General features: G+C 42.3%; 1 protein-coding gene and 1 long non-coding RNA gene across 8 annotated transcripts in view; both read left to right on the top strand.

Moving 5' to 3' along the window:
- Positions 1–3,554, top strand: part of LOC109446057 (uncharacterized) — a 118,748-nt gene extending 115,194 nt beyond the window's left edge. For 2 of the 6 annotated variants that reach the window (XR_016018756.1, XR_016018757.1), the window contains exons 5-6: positions 1,184–1,324; positions 1,859–3,450. This is a non-coding gene — a long non-coding RNA (uncharacterized LOC109446057). Of the gene's footprint in view, positions 1–1,183; positions 1,426–1,858 lie in introns of all 6 variants that reach the window. The other 4 variants (XR_012497508.2, XR_012497509.2, XR_002137134.3 and 1 more) reach the window with 4 other exon arrangements.
- Positions 3,555–9,179: 5,625 nt separating this feature from the next.
- Positions 9,180–25,281, top strand: part of SBF2 (SET binding factor 2) — a 391,687-nt gene continuing 375,585 nt past the window's right edge. For both annotated transcript variants that reach the window (XM_019728981.3, XM_019728975.3), the window contains exon 1: positions 9,180–9,378. In XM_019728981.3, coding sequence (XP_019584540.3) covers positions 9,324–9,378 — 55 coding nt within the window. In that variant the 5' untranslated portion in view covers positions 9,180–9,323. The remainder of the gene's footprint in view (positions 9,379–25,281) is intronic.

Genomic DNA, 25,281 nt, shown 5'->3' with positions numbered 1-25,281 from the left:
GCGACCCCAGACTCTCGGACGGAGCCTCAGGGACGAGGCACAGAGCGCTTGCTTAGAGGAGTGGGGTTCGCCAGCACCCACCCACCCACCCCACACTTTACCCCATCCCCCCAAAAGCGGCGGAGACTCCGAGGTTCTGGAATGGGCTAGTCAGATTTCGCAATAGGGGCAAGGCTCGGAAAGGCTAATCTGAGAATTGGGATTTGGAGGGGGGATTTATCTAATGTTTCAGAATTTATGTGTCTATTTGGAAATACAGGAATAACCAAAATCAAGAAGAAACATACCGTTTCGTTAACCGCCCCCCCTCCCCCGCCCCGCAATCCAATTATGCCTTATAAGGTTACAACCTGAGAGTTTGCCTGACTGCCCTCCTAGCCTTCACCCATTGTAAACGTGAGGACTTACTGACAGGGAGCACACTAATGCTTCACGTATGTAATAGCTTTACAGTTTACAAAGCACAGTCACATCCTGATCTCCTTTGATCCTCACACCTACCCTTGAGTTAGGGAAGGAAGGTAACATTACTTTTCTCATTTCACTAAGTGGAAAATTGGAGTTCGTAGAATATTTGCCCAAAGTCACACCAGAGGTATTAGTAAGCAGTAGAGTCCTAACTCGGTCCCCGCAAGCAAGCATGGCAGACTGGGGCGCGGCGTGGATTTTTGTAAACTGGGGTCATCATCTCGTCAAGGGGGAGAGAAGAGTCCTAGCCCCCGCCCAAGGATTTATGCCTGTTCTTGATGAATCACCCCCAAGCACGTTTGTCACCCTTTTGTGCTCTTCAATCACTGCTTCTTGACTCCACTTTCTTACTTGTGTTCTATGGGGCCAAACTGGGGAGGGAACGCATCCCGAGGGTCCCTACTTCTTGCATACGGGCCTCCAGTGTCCTATCAACCACGACTCCAGTCGCAGGTCCTGAAGCCAGGTAGGGAGGTCGAGGACGCTAAACCACTGGGACTCACCCTATAGCAATTCGCTGTGTGGGCAAGTCACGTCCTTCCAATAGTTTCCCCATCTATAATGTGCCCCCAGCAGATCTCTAAACTTCCTACCTGCTCTGTCATACTGGTTCTGCCATACAGTATGAACCGCAAAGGCGTCTGGACGTTGGGTCGCGCGGACCTTACCTGGTCTGGGCCGCGCACTGCTGGCTCAGCCGCCTTTTCACTCTCAGGACTGAGCCGTGGACATTGCACCTGGGAAAGGGAAGGGCGCGCCGAATTTATTTATTCTGAGGACTCTTCCCGGAGGAAGTCACCTGAGAGGACCTGCGTTCCAGCCGAGGGCAGGGAACAGATTCCTGGCTCTGGCTCTGGTAAGGGCTCGGGACACCGATGGTCAGAGGGGTGCAGCGCAGCATACTGGCTGGGTTCGGGCCGCCTGGCTGGCCGCAGGGCAGTCACCGCAGTAGACAGGGTAGGTGGCTGGTATGTCCACACCGCAGACAGTAGATATTAACTGTGCGTCTGCTCTATTTCCAGGATCCTTCCCATCCTAACTTGTTTTTATCGCTTGTTTCTCATTTCCCATTTCTTCTTTTCATTTCGTCCCCTGCAAGTCAGGCTCTTTGCACCGACCCTGTCCAGGACTGGCTATCTGTCTTGTCTAAGGGTGCGACCTACTTGTCCCCAGCTTCCAGCTGGGGCCGCGCCAAGACAGGTTTTACTTTCATTTCTCCAGCGCGTGCCTCGAACTGCTGGGGAGGTCAAGGACAGCTGGGCGCCCGCCCACAGCCAGGGAAGGTCCAGTGGTCTGGACTCGTTCCTTCCAATTCCCACCAGCCCGGGGGTGTTCGGTCTGCAGAGAACTCTGCGGCTGTATCTCGTTGTCTCCTTTCTGTGTCCATTAGGAAAGCACCCTGACCCCCTAGAGGGGAAACAGCTCTCGCTGAGGCTGCAGGATCGCGAAGCGAGCTCTTGGTGCAGACTTCGGGAGGCTTCTGGGCTTCGGGAGGCTTCAACAGCAAAGCAAATCCAGGAGTGGAGATTCAGCTGTGCTCCGCCCGGATGCAAGGCCCATGCCAGCAGCCTAGACGCGGTGCCAGGAATTCCCACCTGAGAGCCTTGGCACGCTCCTTATCAGCCCAGGTGCGCCTTGTAGCTCTGGTACACCTTGTAGATCTGACGCTTTGAGAACCCCGCCACTTCTTTCTTTCAAGTTCTGTATTGGCAGCTAGGGATTTTGGCAGCACATTCGTATCTTCGAAGGTTGTGTGTGTGTGTGTGTTTGCGTGGGTGGGCGACAGGGGCCAGTATGTTCTCCCAAAGCATCGTGGGGTAAGCTGAAAAAAGATAAAATTTGCCAAATGTTGGCATCTGCTTTTTTTTTCCCCCCCGTGGAACCGCGAGTTCACTTACTTAATCATCGGTTTTAAAAAAATCACTAGAATGCCTTTTCTGTTAAATGGTCAGATCTAGAAGGAAACACCACAGTGGGAGTTCTGCTCCTGGTGATTTGTTAATGTGGAGTTTCATCCATCCAAGTCGCAGTGATTGTAGATTCACATTGAGTACAAGGAAAGAAGGAAGTGAAGGAAGAAACATGTTTAAAATCTCACAGGCAAGAAAAGAGGAGCAAAAAAAAGAAATTCTGATTAACGCGGATCCACTTTTTTGTGCCGAAGAATTTTTAAAAGGTTAGATTGTAAATAAATTACAAAGCACTGTAATAAATATGTGTATGCTGACATCACATATACAGACATACAAATATGCTAAAAGCTTGTGTAAAAATGTCTTAATTTTTTCTACACATTCTAACTAAATTATTTTTAGGCCCTAAATCCAAGTCTTACTGTTAGGAATGTTTGGAGTTTTAAAAAAATCGTGGTGGTGGTTTCTCAGCAAACATTGTGGACCCAGTCTCTAAAGCCAGTCTGACCACACTGAGGTTATGCAGAAAAGTAGTAAGAAACAATAAATAATATTAATAATATTAATAAGAATAACGAAAAGTGAGTAGCTAAGTACACTGCATAATTATTTCAGACGTTTCTTTTTTCAAACAGGAAATTTTATAATGCGTTTATTATTCATATGGTTCAAAATGCCTTTGCTAAGCCTAGAGCTTGTTTATAAAGTTCATTTGAAAACAAGGTTCAAGAAGCATCCTGGATCAAATATATGGTGATGGAAGGAGAACTGACTCTGGATGGTGAACACACAATGGGATTTATAGATGATGTAATACAGAATTGTACACCTGAAATCTATGTAATTTTACTAACAATTGTCACCCCAATAAATTAAAAAAATAAAGAAGCATCCTGGAGTCATAACACAAAGTGATTCAGAGAAAGAACACAATTAGCTTTGCAGATTTGGTCATTTACAGCAAGAAGTAAAGCAGGATACAAAATTCAGGGCACTTTATCACATACAAGGAGTGATTGTCAGTCCATCTGTTTTTGTGCAGGAGCACAACATGAGGCAGCAAAAGCATTACTTTTCTTTATGCTGATGTTCTGGAAAATATTATGCCCTAAAGATAGATGTTAACTGCTCTTTCTGCCTCCACCACTCCAAGACTTCTCCAGGGAGCTAATAAAATATAGGTTCTTTCCAGAAAAATGCACATGCACATAAACCAATTTAAGTATAAAATAGACATACAATTTCAGTAGGTTAACCAAGTTAATGCTGACACAGAATAAAAAAAGTACTGTTTCTATAGCATAATTTCTGTCTTGGAGTGGTGGAGGCAGAAAGGGCAGTTAACATCTCTCTTTAGGGCATAATATTTTCCAGAACATCAGCATAAAGAAAACTAATGCTTTTGCTGCCTCATTTTGTGTTCCTGCACAAAACAGATGGACTGATATAATCAGTCTTTTTATGTGATAAAATCAGAAGACAAACCTCTCTGAAGGTTAAAGAATGTAACTTGCCATAGAACAAATGAAAAAGAACACAGAGAAGGTGGTTAACATACAGAAGCTTGTTGTTATACTAACAGCTACAACAGAACAAGATGAAATGACTTCAAGATAAATCTACTATTGATGGCACAATGAATGGCATTAATAAATAGATTATAGAAGAGATGATTAGACCATTTGCAGTCATCCCTAGCCTTTGAAAATGGCCACTTAACTCCAGGTGGGGAGCCTGTGCTATCAGATTAGAACCATTGGAATGAGGCATTTCTTACGTATGGGCCTGCATGATTTGAAAGTTCATTCATGCTTTCAACAAATATTTATTGAGCATGTTTTACATGCCTAGCTCTGTGCTAAGTACTGGGCATACACTAATCATCAATGCAAACGTCATTGTTGCTCTTAGTGAGCTTACAGCATGGTAGGGTAGCCAGACATAAATTTTCATAGGAATATATACATGATTATAAAGTGTGGTAAGTGTTCTAAAAGAAAAGCAAGACTAGGGGGATCTAGTCTTGGAGGAACTGGCATGTGCAAAGGCTTAGAGATGAGAAAGAACTTGGTACATTAGAGAAAATGAAAGGAGGCCAGTGTGGTTGAAATACATCAAGTGAAGGAGAAGCGTGACATGAAACGAGATTAAAGAGGTCATCAGGATTAGAGTAAATAGGACCCTTTGGGACATGATGAAGATATTGTACTTTATTCATGGTGATGTGGGAAACTATTGACAGGTTTGAAGAGAGGATAGACAGGACCTGATACACATTTATTTAAAAGATCATTTTGACTATTCAATGTGGTGGATGGATTAGGAATGAGCAAGAAAGGAAGCAGTAGAGTGGTGGCTCCCTGGAGAGATTGGAGTGGGCCTAGTCCCCCCATAATCTCTGTTAATCCCCGCTCCCCCCACACTCCACCCTAAGCTTCATCAACCCAGCCAGCTTCATGGACATGCTCCTTGTTCAGTTGCACAGAGGCTCACACTTGATTTAATGCTCTGCTTGTCACTGTTTTGAAGTTCTTAATTTTTGAACAGTGGGTCTTTCATTTTCGTTGTGCATTGGACTCCACAAATTGTGTAGCCCGTCCTGCTCACCAAATGAACATGCAATCTAAGTCAAAGCAGCCTATAATCTCTCACAGCACCTATTCAACTATAGCTACTAATATTAGGGGTACTTCATCAAGTGTCAAGATTCAACTATTCATATAATCACACATGTGAAAGAAACTGCAGGACAATTTCTAGTAGCCATCTCTGAAGCCTCCTTCCCACAGCCTGAAATACACCTGAGATAGAAATAGTGTTTGCTATACACATTTAATTTGAAGAAAGTTTTCCCTACTCACTTACTGTCTTTAACTTTTACCTGTATGGAAAGTCTGGAACCACCAATGAAGAGGGGAAACCAGTTAGGAAGCTATTACAATAGTCAAGGTGGGAGGTGATAGTGGCTCAGACTAAAGAGGTGGCAATGAGGGTGAAGAGAAGTGTACGTATTTGGGAACTAGGATCAATAGGACTGACTAATGAATTGGGGCTGAGAGAGGCAGGTGTCAAGGGTAACAATCATTTAGTTTCTCCCTTAGGCAACTGAGTGGATGGAGATGTGGCAATGGATCAGGGAATTTCCTGTCACAGCTGCGTAGTCTCCTCTCCCGTCACTGTTTGGTAGAAACCATTTGAAGAGGCCCCAGCCCTGCCTGTGGACATTTGGTCAAGTCACACTCTCACACTGCCTCTCTGAAGGGTAGTGGCTAACCACAGGAAGCACTTGAGGTGACTGTACAGATCAACCACTCACGCCATGACAACCAACTGTAGGAGCAGCGGGCTGATAATTCAGTCTTACTATCGTAATCATCTCCTTTTTGTCTTCTAAAGAGTAAAAGAGAGCCTTCTGCTCAGACACATCATCATTGTGTTGCATATTCTTTCTCCCTTCCTGCTCCTGCCAGGTTTCTGTAAAACAAATCTGGGCTTGCTTTACTCTCTCACTCTTTGGTGAAAGGTGATGGTGGTTATCGCAGTCTGGCTTTCAGCCAATCTCAGCAATCAGGCTGCCTTGTCAGGGCTTATCAGTTTCAGCAGACTGGTAGCTGTTGGCTGAAAAGCAAAGCACAACTCCAGTGTATGCTAAATATGTTCATGTGTGTATATAAACACATGGTGCCTTTATACATATACCTGGGATATATCAAAATCCCTACACTACAAAACACCCATGGACAAATGGTGTGGCAACTTACATGACCTAACAGATGGGATAGGTCTAAAAGCACAAGGCATTTGCTTTTAAGCGTGAAAAACAACTAAGTTTTGATTTAAAAAAAAGTTAAAATAATTTAAACAAACACTTGTGAATGAAATAAAAAACAACATATTTAAAAAGTAAAATGGGACACCTCTACCTCATGTCATATATAAAATTAACTCAAAATGAATCAATGACCTAAATACAAGAGCTAAACTATGAAACTCTTAAAACATAGGAATCAGTCTTCATGACCTTGGATTTGGAAATGGATTCTGAGATATGACACTAAAAGCACAGGAAACAAAAATAGGTAAGTTGGATTTTATATGGTATATACATGCAATGGAATATTATTCAACCACGAAAAGAATGAAGTAAAAATACATGCTACAATGTGGATGAACCTGGAAAATACTATATTAAATGAAAAAACCCAGACATAAAAGGTCACATATTGTATAATTGCATTTATATCAAATATCTATAATAGGTTTTAAAAAACAAGATTCAACCAAAGCTCTGTCTTTAAGTGATTCCTGAATTGGGCAGCATCCCATCTAACAACTAGGTCACTCTGAGGGATTGTATAAAATGTAAGGTTTTTATAGAAAGAAGGGTGGGGCAAGGGAGCTATTAACAAAAAAGAATTATTCTTAGACCCTGACATATTTTCTTTGGGAAGAAAATGGGAAGCATTTTTTATGCAGATTGCCTCTTCTTTCTATGGGTAATGGAGAGGGCCCATGTGACGATTACTTGTGCTTGTCCAGAAAATTCCTATTAGTTGATTAAGATTATGTTTCTGGGAGAAGTTGAAGCTGCAGTTGGGTCAGATATTAAATCTAGGTTTGGTATCATGGGCTTTTAGCACGAGTGATGCCATTTTGAGCATGTGTGTTTTTTTCTTTAACATAGGTTAAATCCATAGAAACAGAATACAAATTGGTGGTTACCAGAGTCTGGGGGAGGGGGAAATGGGAGTGACTGCTTAATGAGTTTGGGGTTTACTTTTGGGTGATGAAAATGTTTTGGAACTAGATGGAGGTGATATTTGCACAACACTGAATGCATTAAATACCACTGAATTGTACACTTTAAAATGGTTAATTTTATATGTGAATCTCACTTTAATTAAAAAAAAAAGTAAAATGGGTAAGGAACATGATAGCTGCCTTAAAAATCTGAAAGGGTATCATACAAAGATAGATTTTTAATTTTTTTCTGAGTAGTTTCAGAGAGCAAAATCGGGGAAAGCTACAGGACAACTCTGACATAACAAGGAAGAATTTACCATGGAAGAACTAACAAAGGGGCTGTTAAACTGGAATGAGCTGCCTCCCAAGGAAGTAAGATTACTAGTTACTGAACGTGATAAAGTTGGATGATGCGCTCTCAGGGAAGTTGTAGAGAGGATTCTTACATGAGGCATGACTGAAGCTTTTTTGTTTTAATCATTTTCGAGCTCAATCTGTTATCTTCCCTCCACCCCTGCAGTTAGACTGATTCAGTTTAACAACAAGCAATTTGCAAATGCACTAGAAAGTATTTCACCCTGGAGTTTCAGTTTTTATTGGGCAGCCACCCTCTCAATCTACAGATGATGGAAGTGTGGCACAGAAAGAGGAAATGGTCAATTACAGTAAACTGTCAGGAGCTCTGTGGACGCTCAGTTCTGAGTTCCAGCCATTGCACTTCCTGTTGATAGTTGAGGAAAACTACACTCATTAAAATGCCGGGGGGTGCGAAAAAAATATGTACAAGTGGACACTTAGGTCAACTGTTGCTCAAATAGTTCGAGGTAATCAGAAGTGTCTGGATGCTGATGGTAACCACTTTGAGCACCACTTGTAATTGCAGAAGTGAAACGTGACTCGTAGTCATCTTTTGTTATTGGTATATATTATTACAATTTTGATAGTTTTTTCCTTTCTTAAAATGTGTATACATGTTTTTGGCACCCTCTGTATTTAAGCACTTATCAGACTCTTATGTGTAAATGGTTAAGGGTTGAATCTTCAATTAATAACGAGTAGTGATAAGCAACCACGAAGAGGATCACATTTGCAAAACATGGAGATTCTCAAAACTTCAGTCTACCACTTGTAACATATCCTGCTACTAAAACTTTATGACATACTAACAGATAACAAAGAAAGCTCATCTGGGTGACCCACCAGCCAAATTCGAAACGATCAATAAGAGGTGCAGTAAAAGAAAACCCGACATAGATAATTCTTAGGTCAGTTGATTCATTTTATTGCGTGTTTGAGCAGGGAAGTTGGGAGTCACCACCTGATCCCGCTACAACAGCCCTGGTACTGCCTAACCCCTCGCCGCCCCTTCCCCCCAGGGAGAGAGGAGCCTCCTCCTTCGGACTCTGCGGGACCCAGTCAGTTTAGTACAATCCTGGGGATGCCGCATTCTTGGGTGGAATCCAGCCCCGCCCCGGGGCGCTCCGGGGGAAGCCCAGGCCAACCGCCCCACAGCCCACCCAGCACCAAAGCACGAGGTGCCTCTGAAGATTGCGCAAAAGTCTCTCCCTCCCCCGCATGCTGGGTGGTATGTTCCTAAAATTCCCTTTTACAAAACATAAACAGGAAACGTGCAGCAAAAGCCCTGGCGGTGCAAATTCCATGCTTCCAGTCGAGGGCGGGAGAATCTTATCTTAGGGGGGAAGGGAAACAGCAAACTTTCCAGGGAACCCCTCAACCATCCTAGTCTTCCAGATCCAGAAAGAAAAGAGTAAAGAAGGCGGAAGGAAGGACACCCTGCTTTAAGAAAAATAGGGGAGGGGGAGGTGGAGGTGGAAGTGGGCCACGAAGGGGCAGCCAGATCTCACAGTGAACCCCCTCGAGAGGCTGCAGTGGCGGCCTGCGGCGGTAATACGCCCAGCTGCCCACTCCCCAAACTCAGTTGCGCAAACGGCTGGCGGAGGGTGGGGGTGGGCTCACCACCAGAGCTCCGGCCACCGAACCAGTGGGGGGGGGGGGAGGAGGAGCGGGCGCTGGACGCGGCGCAGGCGCAGAGCGTGCCTCGGTTGTCAAACATGGCTGAACTGCCGCCGCTGCCGCTACTGCTGCTGCAGGGAAAATGCTGAGCCCTCCCGGGCCCGGTGGGCGGCGGCGGCGAGGGCGGCGACGGGCACTAGCTTCCCGGGCGCGGCGGCGGCGGCCATGGCCCGGCTGGCCGACTACTTCATCGTAGTAGGTTACGATCACGAGAAGCCAGGTAAGGGTGTGGGGCGGGCACCGCCCCCGGGCCTCCCCGCCCCCGCCCCCGGCTGCTGTCCAGTGGGCTCTGTGGGGCTGGGCGTCGCTGCTGGGAGGCGTGGAGGACCGGGCGGGCAGCAGCAGAGATGGTGGTCGGCGTCTGGCCTTGTCGGCCAGGCCGAGCTTCGCGGTGGGCGTGAGAGACCGGCACGAGGGGAGGGGGAGGGGAGGAAGCCGCGTCCGTCCGGGCCCAGGGCGGCCCAGCCGAGCCAGCTGGGGGCGAGGAAGGGTGCCGCGACCCTTGCTCTGGAAGGGCCCTGGTGCGGGCAGGATTGGACCAGGACTGCAGGGCTGGGAGGGCGGGAGTCAACTGTGCTAAGTTCCTCGGGGATAAACTTATGCCCTGCATCCTGAGTGAGTAACGAATGACGAGGGGGGCTGTCCTCGCCGAAAGGAAGTCCAGTGCTGAGAGTCCAGTGCTACCTCACCCCTGTGCTGTTGGGGGCAGGTCTAGTCATTGCCCCAGGGAAGGCGTGGTACCGGGGAAGAAGGAAGGATCCATGAACTTTTAAACATTTCTAGGAATTGTGCCCTGGTATTTCAGGACAAACGTGACGATCATTTCAGAATGAGTCCGAACACTATCCTTGAAGTAAAGATAGCAGGCCGCTGAGGATGCTCTTGTTGCACTTTAATACGTGTTTTAATTGTTCTTTTCATTCGTTTCAAAATTTTCACAAGGAACAATTTGGCAAATGCATTTTAATTTAATTGATGGACTTCTGCACTTTAAGATAATTCAGGGTACATGCACGTTTGTTTTGTATCTGTATTCCTTTGTACTACTGTATAACTAAGCATAATGTAATAAATTGAGCTGGGGAAGCACATCTATTTCTGGGTACTTCTGGTCGCACACTTGCCAGGAATTTTAGATTTCAGCTAGACAGTTCCTTCATTTTTCAGAGGAAGTGCTGAGATTGTGTTTTGCTGATGGTCACAGCCATTTGTATCGTCAGAATACCATTGTTCTACCCACTCTTGGTTCACTGCTCCTTTCACTGTTCCTCTCCGAATAACTTCCTTCAGTGGGAACTTTTTATGTTTAATTTTTCACCATTAATGACCTGATTGAGGTTTAAAGTATCTTCTCTCTCCAAAATTTTATTTATCAGTGCCTAGTAATTTTGCATAGTTTGGTGTCTCTTCCTTACAAAGATTAACAATGTGGAGACTCACCGTTTGTTTTTAACATAATTTCATTTTTAGCGACATTACTTTTTCTCACTTTAAAAAAAACTTGAAACAATCACAAACTTGCAGAAAACTTGCAAGTACAGAACAGAGGATTTTTTTCCCCTGAACCAGTGAGAGGAAGCTGCTGACCTGATGCCCTGTCATCCCAGAATGCTTGAGTGTGCATTTTCTACAAATAAGGAATTCTCCTACATAATCACAATACAATCATCAAAATCAGGAAATTAACACTGATACAGTACTCCATTTAGTTCTCAGACTGGCTTAAGTTTTGTTTGTTGATTGTGCCATTAATCTCTTTATTGGCAAAAGGATCCTGTTTGAATTACGTGTTGTATTTATTTGTTATATCTCTTTAGTTTTCTCTAATGTGGAACAATTCCTTCATCTTTTCTTGACTCTCATAACCTTGACACTTACAAAGATTACGGGGCAGTTATTTTATAGAATACCCCTCAATATAGGATAATCTGTTCTGTTATGATTAGATACGTACAGGTTATGTACTTGGGCACGAATGTCGTAGAAGGGATGCTCCTGGCATCCTATTAGGTGGTGCAAAATTTCAATTTGTCCCATTGATGATTTTGACTTTGATTGCTTAATATAAGCAATGTCTGCCAGTCTTCATTATAAAGTTAATATGTATTAGTTAATTAATAAACAGTTTTTGTGAGGAGTACTTTGCAACTATGTAAATAATCGTATTCCTCATCAAACTTTTAATGTGTTTCTTTATTCATATCTGTTGGGGTTCAGGATTTTCTGTGTTTTTAGTGGATTATATTCTGTTACTATTCATTTTAATGTTCAAATTGTTCTTCATTTGGCCAATGAGAGCTCATTCATGCTGGCTGCTGTGTCCCTGTTCCCATCATTCTTTGAGCATGTCTTTACTTTTTGTCACAGGAATATGTTCTGGGCTTGTATTGTTCCTGCCTAATTCTGGAATCAGCCATTTCTCTAGGGAACCCTGGATCCTTTTACTGGAGAATGACATTTAGAAGCTAAGATCTCAGTGCCTGTATGTTTATTGCTATTGGGTTGTCACTCCTCCCAGGCCTTCATAATGGATGGAGCTGGCGCGCGCGCGTGCGCGCACGCGCGCACACCTATATTTATTTGTTTGTCTGTATCTATTGAAAATGATTAATTGACACCAGTACCTTCAATTTCAGTCCAACACTCAAGGGTTCGTTCTTGTTTTTTTCCTTTTTTATATTTGTAACATTCTTCTGTCAGTGAGACTCTAGCTTCTTTTATCCTTAATGTATATCCTTACTTGTTCAGTCTTCTTGTGTATTTAACTTGTTTCCTGTTTTGTGCTCTTAAAATACTGTCACACTGAGGAGACTATAGCTTGAAAATCACTGATTTTTATGACAGTTTGATTTTGATAATTTGGAATGAAGACTTCATTTATCTGACTTTGCATATATACTGCGGCATAATAATTAGGGAATATCATTTGTTTCTAATAGGTGAAGTTTTTCAGCTATCTTTGTTTTTACTTTCTTCTATTTTTACTGAGATTCGTCCAAGAAAACTTGATAATGACTGTGTGGTTTAGTTCCCTTATGTGCCTTTATTATTTTCTTTTTGTTTACTTTTGCTGTCCATTTAATACATTTAGAATTTAATCCATTTATCTAAATGGTATTTAACCTGGAGTCAAGTATCACAATCATTTGAGGTTCTTGTATTTTTTCATATCAACTTGCTTAAGTATATTAGAGAAAACGTTTGAAATATTTCTTAGGTATTTCATTCATTTTATTTAAGCAGTAGAAGTGAGATAAGCTAAAAGGTAAATTCATACATAATACCTGAAATATCATAGTTTGAGACATTTTAAAAATTGATAATTGGTGATTATTAAACCACTGTAATTCATAGTCAGCTGGGTGTCTTACCCCTTCAAAATTCTGTATTGAGGTAGTTGGGATTTCTTGGTTGCTATTTCTTGCCAACTGTCAAGAACCATTTGGGATTCATTGATTTGTAATTATTTATTGGTTTTCAGGCACTGTCTAGAACAAAAATAAATGAATAAAGAGTATACCCTATTTCTAAATTACTCATTAATGGAGACAGTCTTACAATAAGTAATGATAAATGAAACTGCACCCACTTCACTGAGAGAAAGAGAAGACGTCTTATGAGAGGTGATGTTTATACCAAGTTGTGTAGGATGAATAAGAATTTGCCATGTGGGGGCGGCTGGATGGCTCAGTTGGTTAGAGCGCCAGCTCTTAACAACAAGGTTGCCAGTTCAATTCCGGCATGGGATGGTGGGCTGTGCCCCCGGCAACTAAGATTGAAAACGGCGACTGGACTTGGAGTTGAGCTGCGCCCTCTACAACTAGATTGAAGGACAGCTACTTGATTTGGAGCTGATGGGTCCTGGAAAAACACACTGTTCCCCAATATTCGAGCTGATGGGTCCTGGAAAAATACACTGTTCCTCAATATTCGAGCTGATTGGTCCTGGAAAAACACACTGTTCCCGATATTCCCCAATTAAAAAGGAAAAAAAGTTACATTGTTTAAAAGAAGAATTGCCATGTGGAAAGGAGAGTACAGGCAGAAAGAAAAACATGTAAGTATGTGAACGGTGTTGTTCCAGGAATGGAGAGAAGAGTAGTGTAGATGGGAATGGAGGTAAGCATTGATGCTGTAGTGGGTTGGTGGTGGGTTGGGGTAAGATTGTAAAAAGTTCTGTGTATCAGGCTATTGAATTTAGCCTCGACTTGGTAGACAGTATGGTCTGTTGAAACGTAGGGGTTCTTTAAAAACAAGAAACAACTAGAAATGTGACTCGAAATGGCAGTGGACTGGAGGGAGAAAGACCAGTGTGAGAAAACTCAGGAGCTTGTACAGTGGGAATAGAATGGAAGATATGGATCCTAGGGAAATTTGAAAGCTCAAATTATTAAAACTAGTAATGAATAGATGTGAGTGGTAAAGGAGAAAGTAATGGAGGGTAACATAGTTTCTAGCCTAGGTAATTGGATGGCTGATGCTCTGAATGTAAATAGGGAATTCAAGAGAAGAAATGAATTTGGATAAGGGAAAGAGACGTAGAGCTTGGTTTTGGATATGTTGAATTAAACGTGCTTGCCTATAATCAAGGTAGAGATGTCATTTAGGTGTTTAGATATATGGGTCAGGAGGTAAGGAGAGAAGTGAAGATTAGAGATTTATTTTGATGATAACCGATAGTCATCTGATTGTCAGATATAAAGAAAAAAATAAGATTGTTCAGGAAAGGTGTATAGAATGGAAAGAAAAGCGGCCTAAGAATTAAACCCAGAGGGGCCGGCCGGGTGGCTCACAGTTAGAGCTCCATGCTCCTACCTCCGAAGTCTGCCGGTTCGATTCTTACATGGGCCAGTGGGCTCTCAACCACAAGGTTGCTGGTTCAACTCCCGCAAGGGATGGTGGGCTCCGCCCCCTGCAACTAAGATTGAACACTGCACCTTGAGCTGAGCTGCCGCTGAGCTCCCGAATGGCTCAGTTGGTTGGAGTGCGTCCTCTCAACCACAATGTTGCCAGTTCGACTCCTGCAAGGGATGGTGGGCTGCGGCCCCTGCAACTAGCAATGGCAACTGGACCTGGAGCTGAGCTGCGCCCTCCACAACTAAGACTGAAAGGACAACAACTTGAAGCTGAACGGCACTCTCCACAACTAAGATTGAAAAGGACAACAACTTGACTTGGAAAAAAAAAAAAGGCCTAGACGTACACACTGTTCCCCAATAAAGTCCTGTTCCCATTCCCCAATAAAATCTTAAAAAAAACCAAACAACAACAACAAAAAAAACAGAGAAAATTCAATATTTAAGAGGTATTATAGATAAATAACAGCTAGGATAATGAATGGGAGTGGTCAGTGCAAGAGAACCAAGATAATGTGGTATCATGGAAACCCTGAGTGTAGAGAATTTTGAAGAGGGGGAAATGATGAATAAATGTGAAAAGCTCTGAAGATGTTATGTCCATTTGGACTAATGTAACCAATTACCATAGACTCAGTGGCTCAAACATTTGTTTCTCATAGTTCTGGAGGCTGGGAAGTCCCAGATCAAGACACAGGCAGATTCAGTCTTGTGAGGGCTCACTTCCTGACTCAGATGGCCGTGGTGGAAGGGACAACGGAGCTCTCTAGGGTCCCTTTTATAAGGGCACTGATCCCATTCATGAGGGCTTTGCCCTCAGGACCTAGTCACTTCCAAATACCATCACTTTGGCCCCACCTCTGGATGCCATCACGTTGGGGGTTAGGTTCCAACATGAATTTTGGGAGGACACAAACATTTAGTCTATAACAAATAGGCTCGTGGATTTGATAATTAGGATAGTGAGTTTAGAACATTACAGTGGTGTTGGGGGTGGGGGTGCAAAACCAGTTTGATAAATGCATATCCCAAGTCACGCTGTATAAACCTCATGTAGTCCAATTTATTTCATTTCTTTTTAGAAGCTCACTATGACATGCAACTCATGGCTTGTGGAAAGTAGAAAGGGGAGTCAGAGGTGACTTCAAAATTTCAAACCTGAAGGTCTGAGGTATTTGTGATACCATGACTTAAGTAAGAAGATTAAATACGTTTTTCTTTTAAAATTGCTGTTTATCTTTGTGGGTTTGGGAGGTAATGGGTTTTATTTTATAGCCATCTAAGTGGAGACTTCAAAAGATGGGACACAAAGCCTTGAGAGTCATCAGAGTAGATAGAGCTTTTACACTGTGTGAGTAACCTCAGAAAGTAGGTGTAGAGACAGAGGAATAGAGGACCAAGGACTGAGCTTTGGGGAACACTATTGGTAAGAGGATGGAAGATAAAAGGAACCATGGAAGAAGGGCTTGGAGAGTTTGGGAGAGACATTTAGCTTCCCCAATGGCCATTCTTTTTCTTGGTGGTGATAGAACCCCTTGTTTTTGGCTACAGATGCAGCCTTTGCAGAAGAGACGCTGTTTTCAAGTTTCTAACAGATATTAAACGGGAATAAGTTCTGGCCAGTTGGATGAAAGTGGAAATGATGAGGACAGTATCCCAAAAATATTCTTAAAGGATGGAGGTACACCTTCCTAGCTTTTCTCTTTTCTGAGACTGGCGTGCTGATACAAAGACTAGAGCTCCAGCAGCTAGCTGTTTTTGGACCATGTAGATAAGTGGTCCACCCTTGACGTACAGTGGGATTTTCATAGCTGCCCTTTTTTTTTCTACGTGAAACACTAACCTTGCATGATTACATGAAAGACATAACCTTATATGTTTAAACCGTTATAAATTAGAGTTTTCTGTTTCAGAAATCCAGAGTCATAAAAAGTGAGGGACTATTTCTCAGTGTTAGGTGTGGCACGTAGAGATCAGTGAGATGTGGAGTTAATGAAGATCTTTTGTGTTCCATGAAATTTTAGAGTTGAAAGTTAACTATAAATCATTTAATTCAATCTAATTTATGGGTAAGGATCCAAAGCGCCTCTCCACTACTCCATATCCCATTGTTACTTGTGAATGGTTACACAGCTGTTGAGGCACAAATCCTGGATTTGAAGTTTCCTGATGTCTGTACTCCAGTAGAGCATGCTGTCTTTAGAGAATTTATATTGCGGATAGTCTTACCCCAGAAGTCTTTCAGCTGGAGTGTTGTGTTGTAAACCAAGTTGCAAAACTTTAAGCAGGAGAAAGGATAGGAGGTGGAGGCAGCAGATTAGACTAAGACCAGCTGATTGAGTCATCTGATTTTGAGAGGCAGGAATATCTAGTTGGAAAACTTTGAATGCTTTCTTTTCAGGACAAAAAGCCTTTTGTTTTAAATAAATAAATAAATATATATATATATATATATATATATATATATATATATATATATATATATATCCCAGTTATCTGGTTAATTAATTAGTGCTCAATAAGACATGTTTGAATGGAATTATAGAAATAGTGAGGTCCAGTGAGAGTTTTAAAAAATGTATAGGATAGGATTTGAGCATGCATCAAAGCAGAAAGAAGAGTGGAAATCCATGGAAGGAAAGCAGTTGATGCTGGAGAGGGTGGGGATAAGTATGGGAGGAAAGTTCCTTAGGACTTGGGGTCTCAAGCATATGTATACAGGATACAAATACATCAGTGAGCTCTGACTCCTCCCTTCTAGAGTATGTACTTTGGAAAATAAAATTGCCATTTCATTAGTCTGGAGATATTCTGTAATGGGGTATGTCAAAACATGTGGGGACTTTGTGGGAGGTGATAAGTCACATAGACATATTACAGAACCGGAAGTCTACAAATAAACTTAACATTAATGGGCAGGGGAGTACTGCGGAAAGATAGTGGTCAAGTGTGCTAACAGAGAGACTTCAGGATAAAATTTTAAATTTTATCTAAATAATGAATTAATTCCTAAGAAACCTAATCTCCCAAAATAACTTTCTGAGCAGCAATTTTATTTTCCAGTTGTTGGTTCATTTACATATTATATAGATTGTTGTGTCCAACTTGATGATCATCTTCATTAAAAATTGTTATAGCGACTTCAGAGGGGTAGTGGATGGGGGGCGGGGGGTTATCACTGTGTGAGGGATATAAGTGATAAATGTCTAACACATTGTTTTGTACACCTGAAACTAATAAAAAAAAGTTTGAAAAAATTGTTATAAAAATGAAGCCACTGACTAAATCATTGTGTTGGTGGACTAGTATTTCCTAATTCTAAAACATTACTATTGTGAAAACTGAGATCATTAAATATCACAAGATTTAATGTCCTGTTATTTAATTATTGCTGAATTTGAGTCATTATTTGGGTTATGAAATTATTTATAAAGGCTATTCGTTTAAAATTATTTCTATAATTACATTGTGAAGGAAAAGATAAGTTTTATAATTTCTTAATTATTTTACTTTTCCTTACACTTATCAATGCCTTCATTGCAGAATTTTTCAGAAAGTAAGTTTTATTTTGCCCATTCTAGCTCTTAAGTTTTCCATTGTTTGCTGAAAAAATGAATGAAAAAGTAATTTTGCCTATGGAAATATTTTATACAACTGCTTCTTAAGTTTAAATGAATTTCAACTACATTAGATTTAGGCTAGATTTTTTAAATTGTACGTATAGTTCTATAGGTGCTATTATTTTGGAGTATAGGAACAAAAAGATTAAGAATAGAAAAGAAAAAAGCTTGAGTTTTAAGGGAGCATTAACACTATTAGAGCTAAGTACTAGAGAAATAATCCTCACTTTTTAAAATGTCTTAACAACAATACAGTGTATTGTATAATAGCTACAGGTTGGCTCTCCAACACTGTATTAGTTTCTTATGGCTGCTATAACAGATTATCACAAACTTGGTTGCTTAAAACAACAGACGTTTAATGTAATAGTTAGATATTTACATGCCTCCCAAAGTGATAACTGCCCCCAATCTACTACCCCTCTGACATCATATATATGGTAGCTATTACAAATACCATTGACTATATTCCCTATGCTGTACTCCATATCCTGTGACCATATTAATATATATTTAATTATGGTTGACATTCAGTATCATTCAGCTTCAGCTTCAGGTATATAGTGCACTGGTCAGGCAGCTACACAGTCTATGAAGTGGTCTCCCTCGTAAGTCCAGTACCCATCTGACACCCTACATAATCTGTACAACATTATTGATTATATTCCCCATACTATATTTCATATCCCTGTGACTATATTATGACTACTAATTTGTACCTTCTAATCCCTTTACCTTCTCCCTCATCCCCACCCCGTCCCATCTAGCAACTGTCACTTTTTTCTTCCTATATCTCTGAGTCTATTTTTGTTTTGTTTGCTCATTTATTCTGTTCTTTAGATTACACATATAAGTGAGATCATATGGTATGTGTCTTTTTCAGACTGACTTATTTCACTTAGCATAATATTCTCTAGGTCCACCCATGTTGTTGCAAATGGTAAGATTTCATTCTGTTTTTATGGCCAAGTAATACTCCATTGTCTAATGTACCACAGTTTCTTTATCCAATTGTGTTATCAACGGGCATTTCATTTGTTTCCATATCTTAACTATTGAATAGTGCTGCAATAAACATGGGGTGCATATATTTTTTTCAAATTAGTGTTTTGGATTTCTTTGGATAGATACCCAGGAGTGGAATTGTTGGGTCATAAGGTAATTCCATTTTCAATTTTTTTGAGGAACCTCCATATTGTTTTCCATAGTGGTGTACCAGTCTGCAATCCCACCAACAGTGTACAAGCATTCCCTTTTCCCTATATCCTCGTTAACACTTGTTGGTTTGTTATGATTTCCTGACTTTAAATCAAAACTTTTCTTTAAATACATTATAGGGACTGGAGGGTGAAGAAAAGGAGAGGAATAGGGGAGAGATTTCTAGATGAGAGGACAGTAGTAGTGGCAAAAATCACTGAAGTGGTAAACAATGAGTAGATCCTCGATTTGGCTGATATGCTGGGACCAGAAGAGAACTGATAAGTAATAAATTAATATTAGAGCAGTGTCATGCGGGGTGTCATGTGGGGTCTCTGGTCCCGTTCCCCACATAAGAATGCAGGATATGGTGAGGCCAAAAAGGAACACCCACGGAGCCATAGGTAGGGGAGTCATACCACATATTCTCGCTGGTGGCCGGGCGAGACACACAAAGTAGGATCCACACGATCCGCAATCTGCCGTCCACTTCTCTGCCTGCCAACCAACCAACGCTGTCACGGCAGTTACATCAGCAGCCAGTTGGCCAACCGGCTACTGCCAACAGCCAACCACCACCCGAGCCAGCACCCCCTACACGTGAGGCCGAGAGCCTGGAAACTGCTCTCTGGGACTCTGTCCCCACACTCCACACCTACAGGGTCTCACCTCACAATCTATGTGACAAGCGTCTTCCACGAGGGGCCCTGTGTCAGGAACCCAGCTCACGAAAAAAAAAAGGTCACCGTCCAGTTCAAGTAATGTCCCAGGGGGTGTCCGTCGATGTCCACCTACTTTCTGGGCACAGCCAGAGCTTCCTGGGCACAGCCAGGGTTTCTCATCAAAAAGACTGCAGTCTGCGCCATTGTCAACTAGGGCCAAACCCTCTGCACATTAGAAGGTGACTAATGTATGGATAGTTCCCGCTTGTCGCCTCTGACCTGGTCCCTTGGCCCACCCCTAATCAAGCTAAAAGGAGTCGGCCTCAAGCAGCCACATGAAGTCCTGGAGGGGCACGGGTCGCGCTTTCCTAGACTTCTTTGGGATTCGCCAGAATTGCTGTTCCGTTGCAGCTGTTTCCAAAGTTCCAACAAGAGTGTATTGGGTTGTTGGTCTATTTTTTCCTGATCAACCTCTGCTGCCACGAGATCACGCCACATCTGCATGTATGTGTGTTACTTTCTGAGGCCCGTGACCTCACCCCGTACTTTTGGCTTGGGCTTCTAGGTCTTAACTTCTCGGACCTCCTGTCTTAACTTCCTTTGCTGCTGGCGACCACCTAGGGTGGCCATGGCAGTGGTAACTTCATGGATCCACTGACCCACGTAGGGCGTAAAAATAGCAACCAAGGATCCAAAAGCACTCGCAGGTGCAGTATCCAAAACCAGATCTCTCATGCTGGTTGTAAAACGCCCGTCATCCGGCCCCTACATGTTAGGGTTGAACATTGCATGTCTCATACCCATTTCATGGATGATTTGAGTAAGTTCAGTATATGACTGCCATTGACTCACAGTGTCTGGCAGTTCGCCAGCCTGTCCCCATACTGTGGGCACCGCAGCAGTGAGCCACTCCATTAGAGTGTGGTTGCCCTGGTCTTGGGCCAACCTATGGCAATTCTGTAAACTTTGTCGCAAGGACGGATGCACCGTCACGGAGGCTAGCTTTTCCATTTCGCCTGGGGAGCAGAGAATGCTGTCTGCCCCCTCATCCCATACACGTAGTATCCAAGGCAAGACTGGCTCTCCAGGGCGCTGTCTGTACCGCCTCCCCAGCTCCTGCAACTCAGTGGGAGTGTAAGGGGTGAAGGTTGTGAACTCAGTCACAGCTGGGTTGCTGGCAGCAACGCCCCCGTGGCCCAAAGGTTGTTCACGTTTTACCTTTAGCTTCAAGATGGGCTGGGCTTGGGGGTTGGGAGTTACATTGTCTCCACTCGCATCGTCCGCCTCTGCCTCATAGTCTCCACTGTGGGGCTCATCCTCTAACAGGCGGACCCGAGCTTCCAATGCCTCCCACCGGGATACCTGGTCCCGCACCTGGGCTTTTCCAGCAAATGTTTCCTCCGAGTTGTGATGCACCACGGTGAGAACCTCCTCCAACCGTCAGTCCTGAGTTTCCAGTGTCTCCCCCCGGGTTTGCTGGTCCAGCACCTGAGCTATTGCATTAAGCGCGTCTTCTGTGTTACAATGCAATGTGGTGAGGAACATCCAGCCCACGCGGCCGGCTGTAGCCTTCACCTCCTCCGGCCACTGCTCAGCCAGAGCCTGCAGGGCCCTCTCCACACTGGCCGGAGAGCTATCCATGTCCTCCCACCCCTCCTCGGGGGTCCAGCTCCCGAGAACAGTGGCTACCGGGTACCACACACTGTGTGGGGGCCACATGTCCTCCTGCCCAGAGTCAGACGCCATTCCTGCCTGGCTGGAATCCTGCTCGTCGCGCCAAGTGTTCGATTGGGTGGAGGCCTCGGTGTAAGATGTCCGCAACCCTCGGAGCCTATGGCAGCAGCAAAAGGAAGGCGACACCTTCTATGGCCAAAAGGGAGGTGTGCCATCTGAGGCTTGAGTCTCCTAGGCAGACCGCACCTCCCATTCCTGGCGCAGCTCCTCACGGGCCTTCTGAAACAGCTTTCATACGTATAAACTGCTCCATTACCTTACGGAGAGTTTCGGCCGACACTATACCCTGCTCGCTGCGCCATTGGTCATGCAGGGTGTCATGCGGGGTCTCTGGTCCCACTCCCTACATAAGAACGCAGGATATGTTGAGGCCAAAAAGGAACTCACCCACAGAGCCATAGGTAGGGGAGTTACACCACTATATTCTCACTGGTGGCCGGCCGAGACACACAAAGTAGGACCCACACGATCCGCGATCCGCCGTCCGCTTCTCTGCCTGCCAACCAACCAACCAACCAACCAACCAACCAACCAACCAACCAACCAACCAACCAACCAACCAACCAACCGACGCAATCACGGCAGTAACATCAGCAGCCAATTGGCCAACCGGTTACAGCCAGTGGCCAACCACCACCCTAGCTAGCACGCCCGCAGTCGAGGCCGAGAGCCAGGAAACTGCTCTCTGGGACTCTGTCCCCACAAGCAGCTAAGACAGTCTCTCCTGTCCCTGCAACTATTTCTATAGGCCAGTTTCCATTTCATTTTTTTCTTGTCTTTCTGCACTTCAACTTTGGAGTTGAAATTCTTTTTTTTCTTTTTTTTTAATTAGTTTCAGGTGTACAAAGCAAGACATTTGCACTCCACACAAAGTGATAACCCCCCCACCCCACCCCCGCTACTATCCCTCTGACATCTAATATAGCTGTTATAATACCATTGACTATCTTCCTTTTGCTATACTGCCCATCCTGTGACCATATATATATATATATATATATATATATATATATATATATATATATATGCGTGTGTGTGTGTGTGTGTGTTTATATTTGACATTCACTATTATTCTACTTCAGCTTCAGGTGTACAATGCATTGGTCATGCATCTACACAGTCTATGAAGCGATCCCCCTTATAAGTTCAGTGCCTATATGGCACCCTACATAATTTTTACAACATTGTTGATTATAGTTCCTATACTGTATTTCATATCCCTGTGACTATATTGTGTCTACTAATTTGCACTTTCTAATCCCTTCACCTCCCCCATCACCTCCCCCCCTTCCATCTAGCAACCAACAGTTTTATTTTTTCTATATCTCTGAGTCTATTTCTATTTTGAAAGAGTTGAAATTCTTGATACTATGGAAAACAAAATTAAAAAACCTCTTAGGTAGGGTCTTTATGTAGGAGAGGGTCTTTACATAGGAGAACATTGGCAGTCAGGAAGATGAACTTGCTTTTGAAAATATTTTTCTGTTGCAAAGTATGGTTTTTATTTTTTGGTATAACAGGTGAGTCTGGATTCCTAATTATGGTCAGAAACATTTTTTCCCCTTAACTTATCAGTAAGGTCTTGTAGAAAATAAGTTTTAAACTATGCAAAGTGATCACTGTTAAAAGATCATTAACTATGTAATCTCAGAAAAATTGCTTCTTTTCAAGCTTCTTAAATTTAATGTTTTATTTAGTTATAACTATGCCCAAAACTTGAAGAGAATTTTCAAGTTTTGAAACGTAAAGCATGTTGTAATCTATAGTATTATGAATACCACATAGATTCATAGATAGGAATGAAACATCACATTGTTTTCTATTTTCTACTTTCTTTTAATAGTTGCTTTAAGAAGCCACTTAGTGGACCTTCACAGGTACATATAATTTCATTTTATGTTAAAATATTATTTTGGAGCACTGAATTGTTAAAGTATTCCTTAAACAATTTTTGTTTTACCTCTTCTAGGATATTGGCATTTTGTTTTAAGATTGTATTGCAGTCTTGGAACTGAAGAGGATTGGGAAACCTGTTTTTTTATGCAAGATTGTTAAGCCATAGAATAAAGGTTAATGAAAAGTCACATAAGTAAAAGTAATTCTGGTTTTGTAAGGTATATATTTTGCTTAGAAGCTAAAAACATGAAATTAAAGCAATATTTGATACATTCTACATATAACTGAAAATAATTTAGTTTTACATCACTCAAGAAGGATGTCATAGGGAGATGGGTGTGTCATACCCACCAAGTTGTCCCAACAGAAAATTAGGCTCCTAAGGAATAAAACCTTTTTTTGGTCTTGGGATCTAGGGTATTGCCACTAAATTATTTTAAAGTGATGTGCTTTCACAACTACAAGAACAAATGGGTAGCACCTTGGGAAAGTGCTTGCTTTTGTAGGAAGCAAGTTAATCGCCTTTGATTTCAGAATAGTGGTCTGGTCTCTTTTCACTACAATCTGTGCATCCTGTTTTACTCCCATCTTGAGTGTACTTATTTGTAGACCTACTTTTTGACTGATCTTCTTGGATCTTGAATTCTTCTGTCCAGGTGATTAGAAACTATGCTTATCTATTTTTCTACCTCATATTTGACTCATACTCATGGTTCTGATGCATCAGTATATTCCTGCTTTGACTGACCTGTCTGTTGCTAAATTATTTCATGTTTTACTTATTGTAGTAATACATACTTGTTATAAAATTTCAAACACTACAGAAAGTTGCTGACTCTTAACTGTGGTACCTATCTCTTCAGACCTTGTCACAGTTAATTTGGTTGTAGGTACTTGTACAGAAACTTTCTAGGTGTCCTAATAAAATGAAACCCCAGTCTTTCAAGGTTGGCAATGGAAAGAAAGCTATCACTTCGGAAGGGTCAGCTTGACCACAGAGCTCCAATTCTATTTCTCTAGTGTTGTCATGGAATGTCACTTTTTTCTGAACAATCTGGCCCAAATACCTCCCTCCCCACCCAGTCATTTCTCCTTTATTTGCTGAGACACAGCTGAAATAAGGTGGGCACATTGAAACGACTTTTCTAAAGGCTAAAATACAAGACAAAAGAATAACGAGGCCAGAGAGTACCTTTTAAGTCAGTTGTCTGGTTTGCAAGGTACAGTTTAAACCTTTTCTGTCTGTGGTCTCACAAAGGGGATACCGTGCTACCTAGTTTCTGGCCTGCCGTTATATGATGGAGGTCATCTTTCCTTTCAACATGTCTCCTTCAGTCTAGGCCTTAGATGGGGGCCCTCAGTCAGTCCATTCCTATCAGATATATCTGACGTCTACTTTCCTGATTCTGGTTTCCTGCCCAAGGATCTGTCTTTTCTGAATGATTATACCAGGATTGTGCTGCAGGAGATATTCCATTCCTTACCCAGATGCCTTAAACTACAGTACCAACTGGTCTGCTGTATTAGAATTCAACACAAGAAAAGGAGATACACATACAGAAGTATGGGAAGAGGACGTCTTTGTATTTGTTCCTGTTTTCCATCCATGGTTCCAGCCTTGACAAAACTTTGATGTTACCTAGAAACATGATCATAACATTCATGTACAAATCAAAGCACAGCTAAACAAGCATCATATTTTCTGTAACTTTTAAAAGAAAAATAGTTTTGTAGAACTATGTGTTCATATTTATATTTAATTGATGCTTTGTAATCTTTCCTGTTTGATTTTAATCTGAACAAATAATGATACCATTTTTATTAGTCAGTAGGCATGACTGTTAGTTGAGGCAGTTTTTTAAAAAAACAATAGTTTAAGTCTCAGTCTCAAAACATCTAAATCCTGGACTGATTTAATTTGTACAGTTAAATTGAAGTAATGATTTCTGAAAGCTGTCCTATTGCTGTCTTTTTACTCTCTTGTATAATGGGTCTGTTTCTTTCCTATTAATGATTAAACAATAATTAGTTACCAAAGTATCTAATTAAAAAAACAAAACAGAACAGCATAACTGGTCTTTTTTCCATGAACATACCTTGTTTCCCTGAAAATAAGACCTAGCCGGACAATCAGCTCTAATGCGTCTTTTAAAAAATT

The sequence above is a fragment of the Rhinolophus sinicus genome, chromosome 14 (genome assembly GCF_057876585.1).
Source record: "Rhinolophus sinicus isolate RSI-liver-muscle chromosome 14, RSI-T2T, whole genome shotgun sequence".
NCBI classification, from domain to species: Eukaryota; Metazoa; Chordata; class Mammalia; order Chiroptera; family Rhinolophidae; genus Rhinolophus; species Rhinolophus sinicus.
This window is presented reverse-complemented; position numbering and strand designations above follow the sequence as displayed.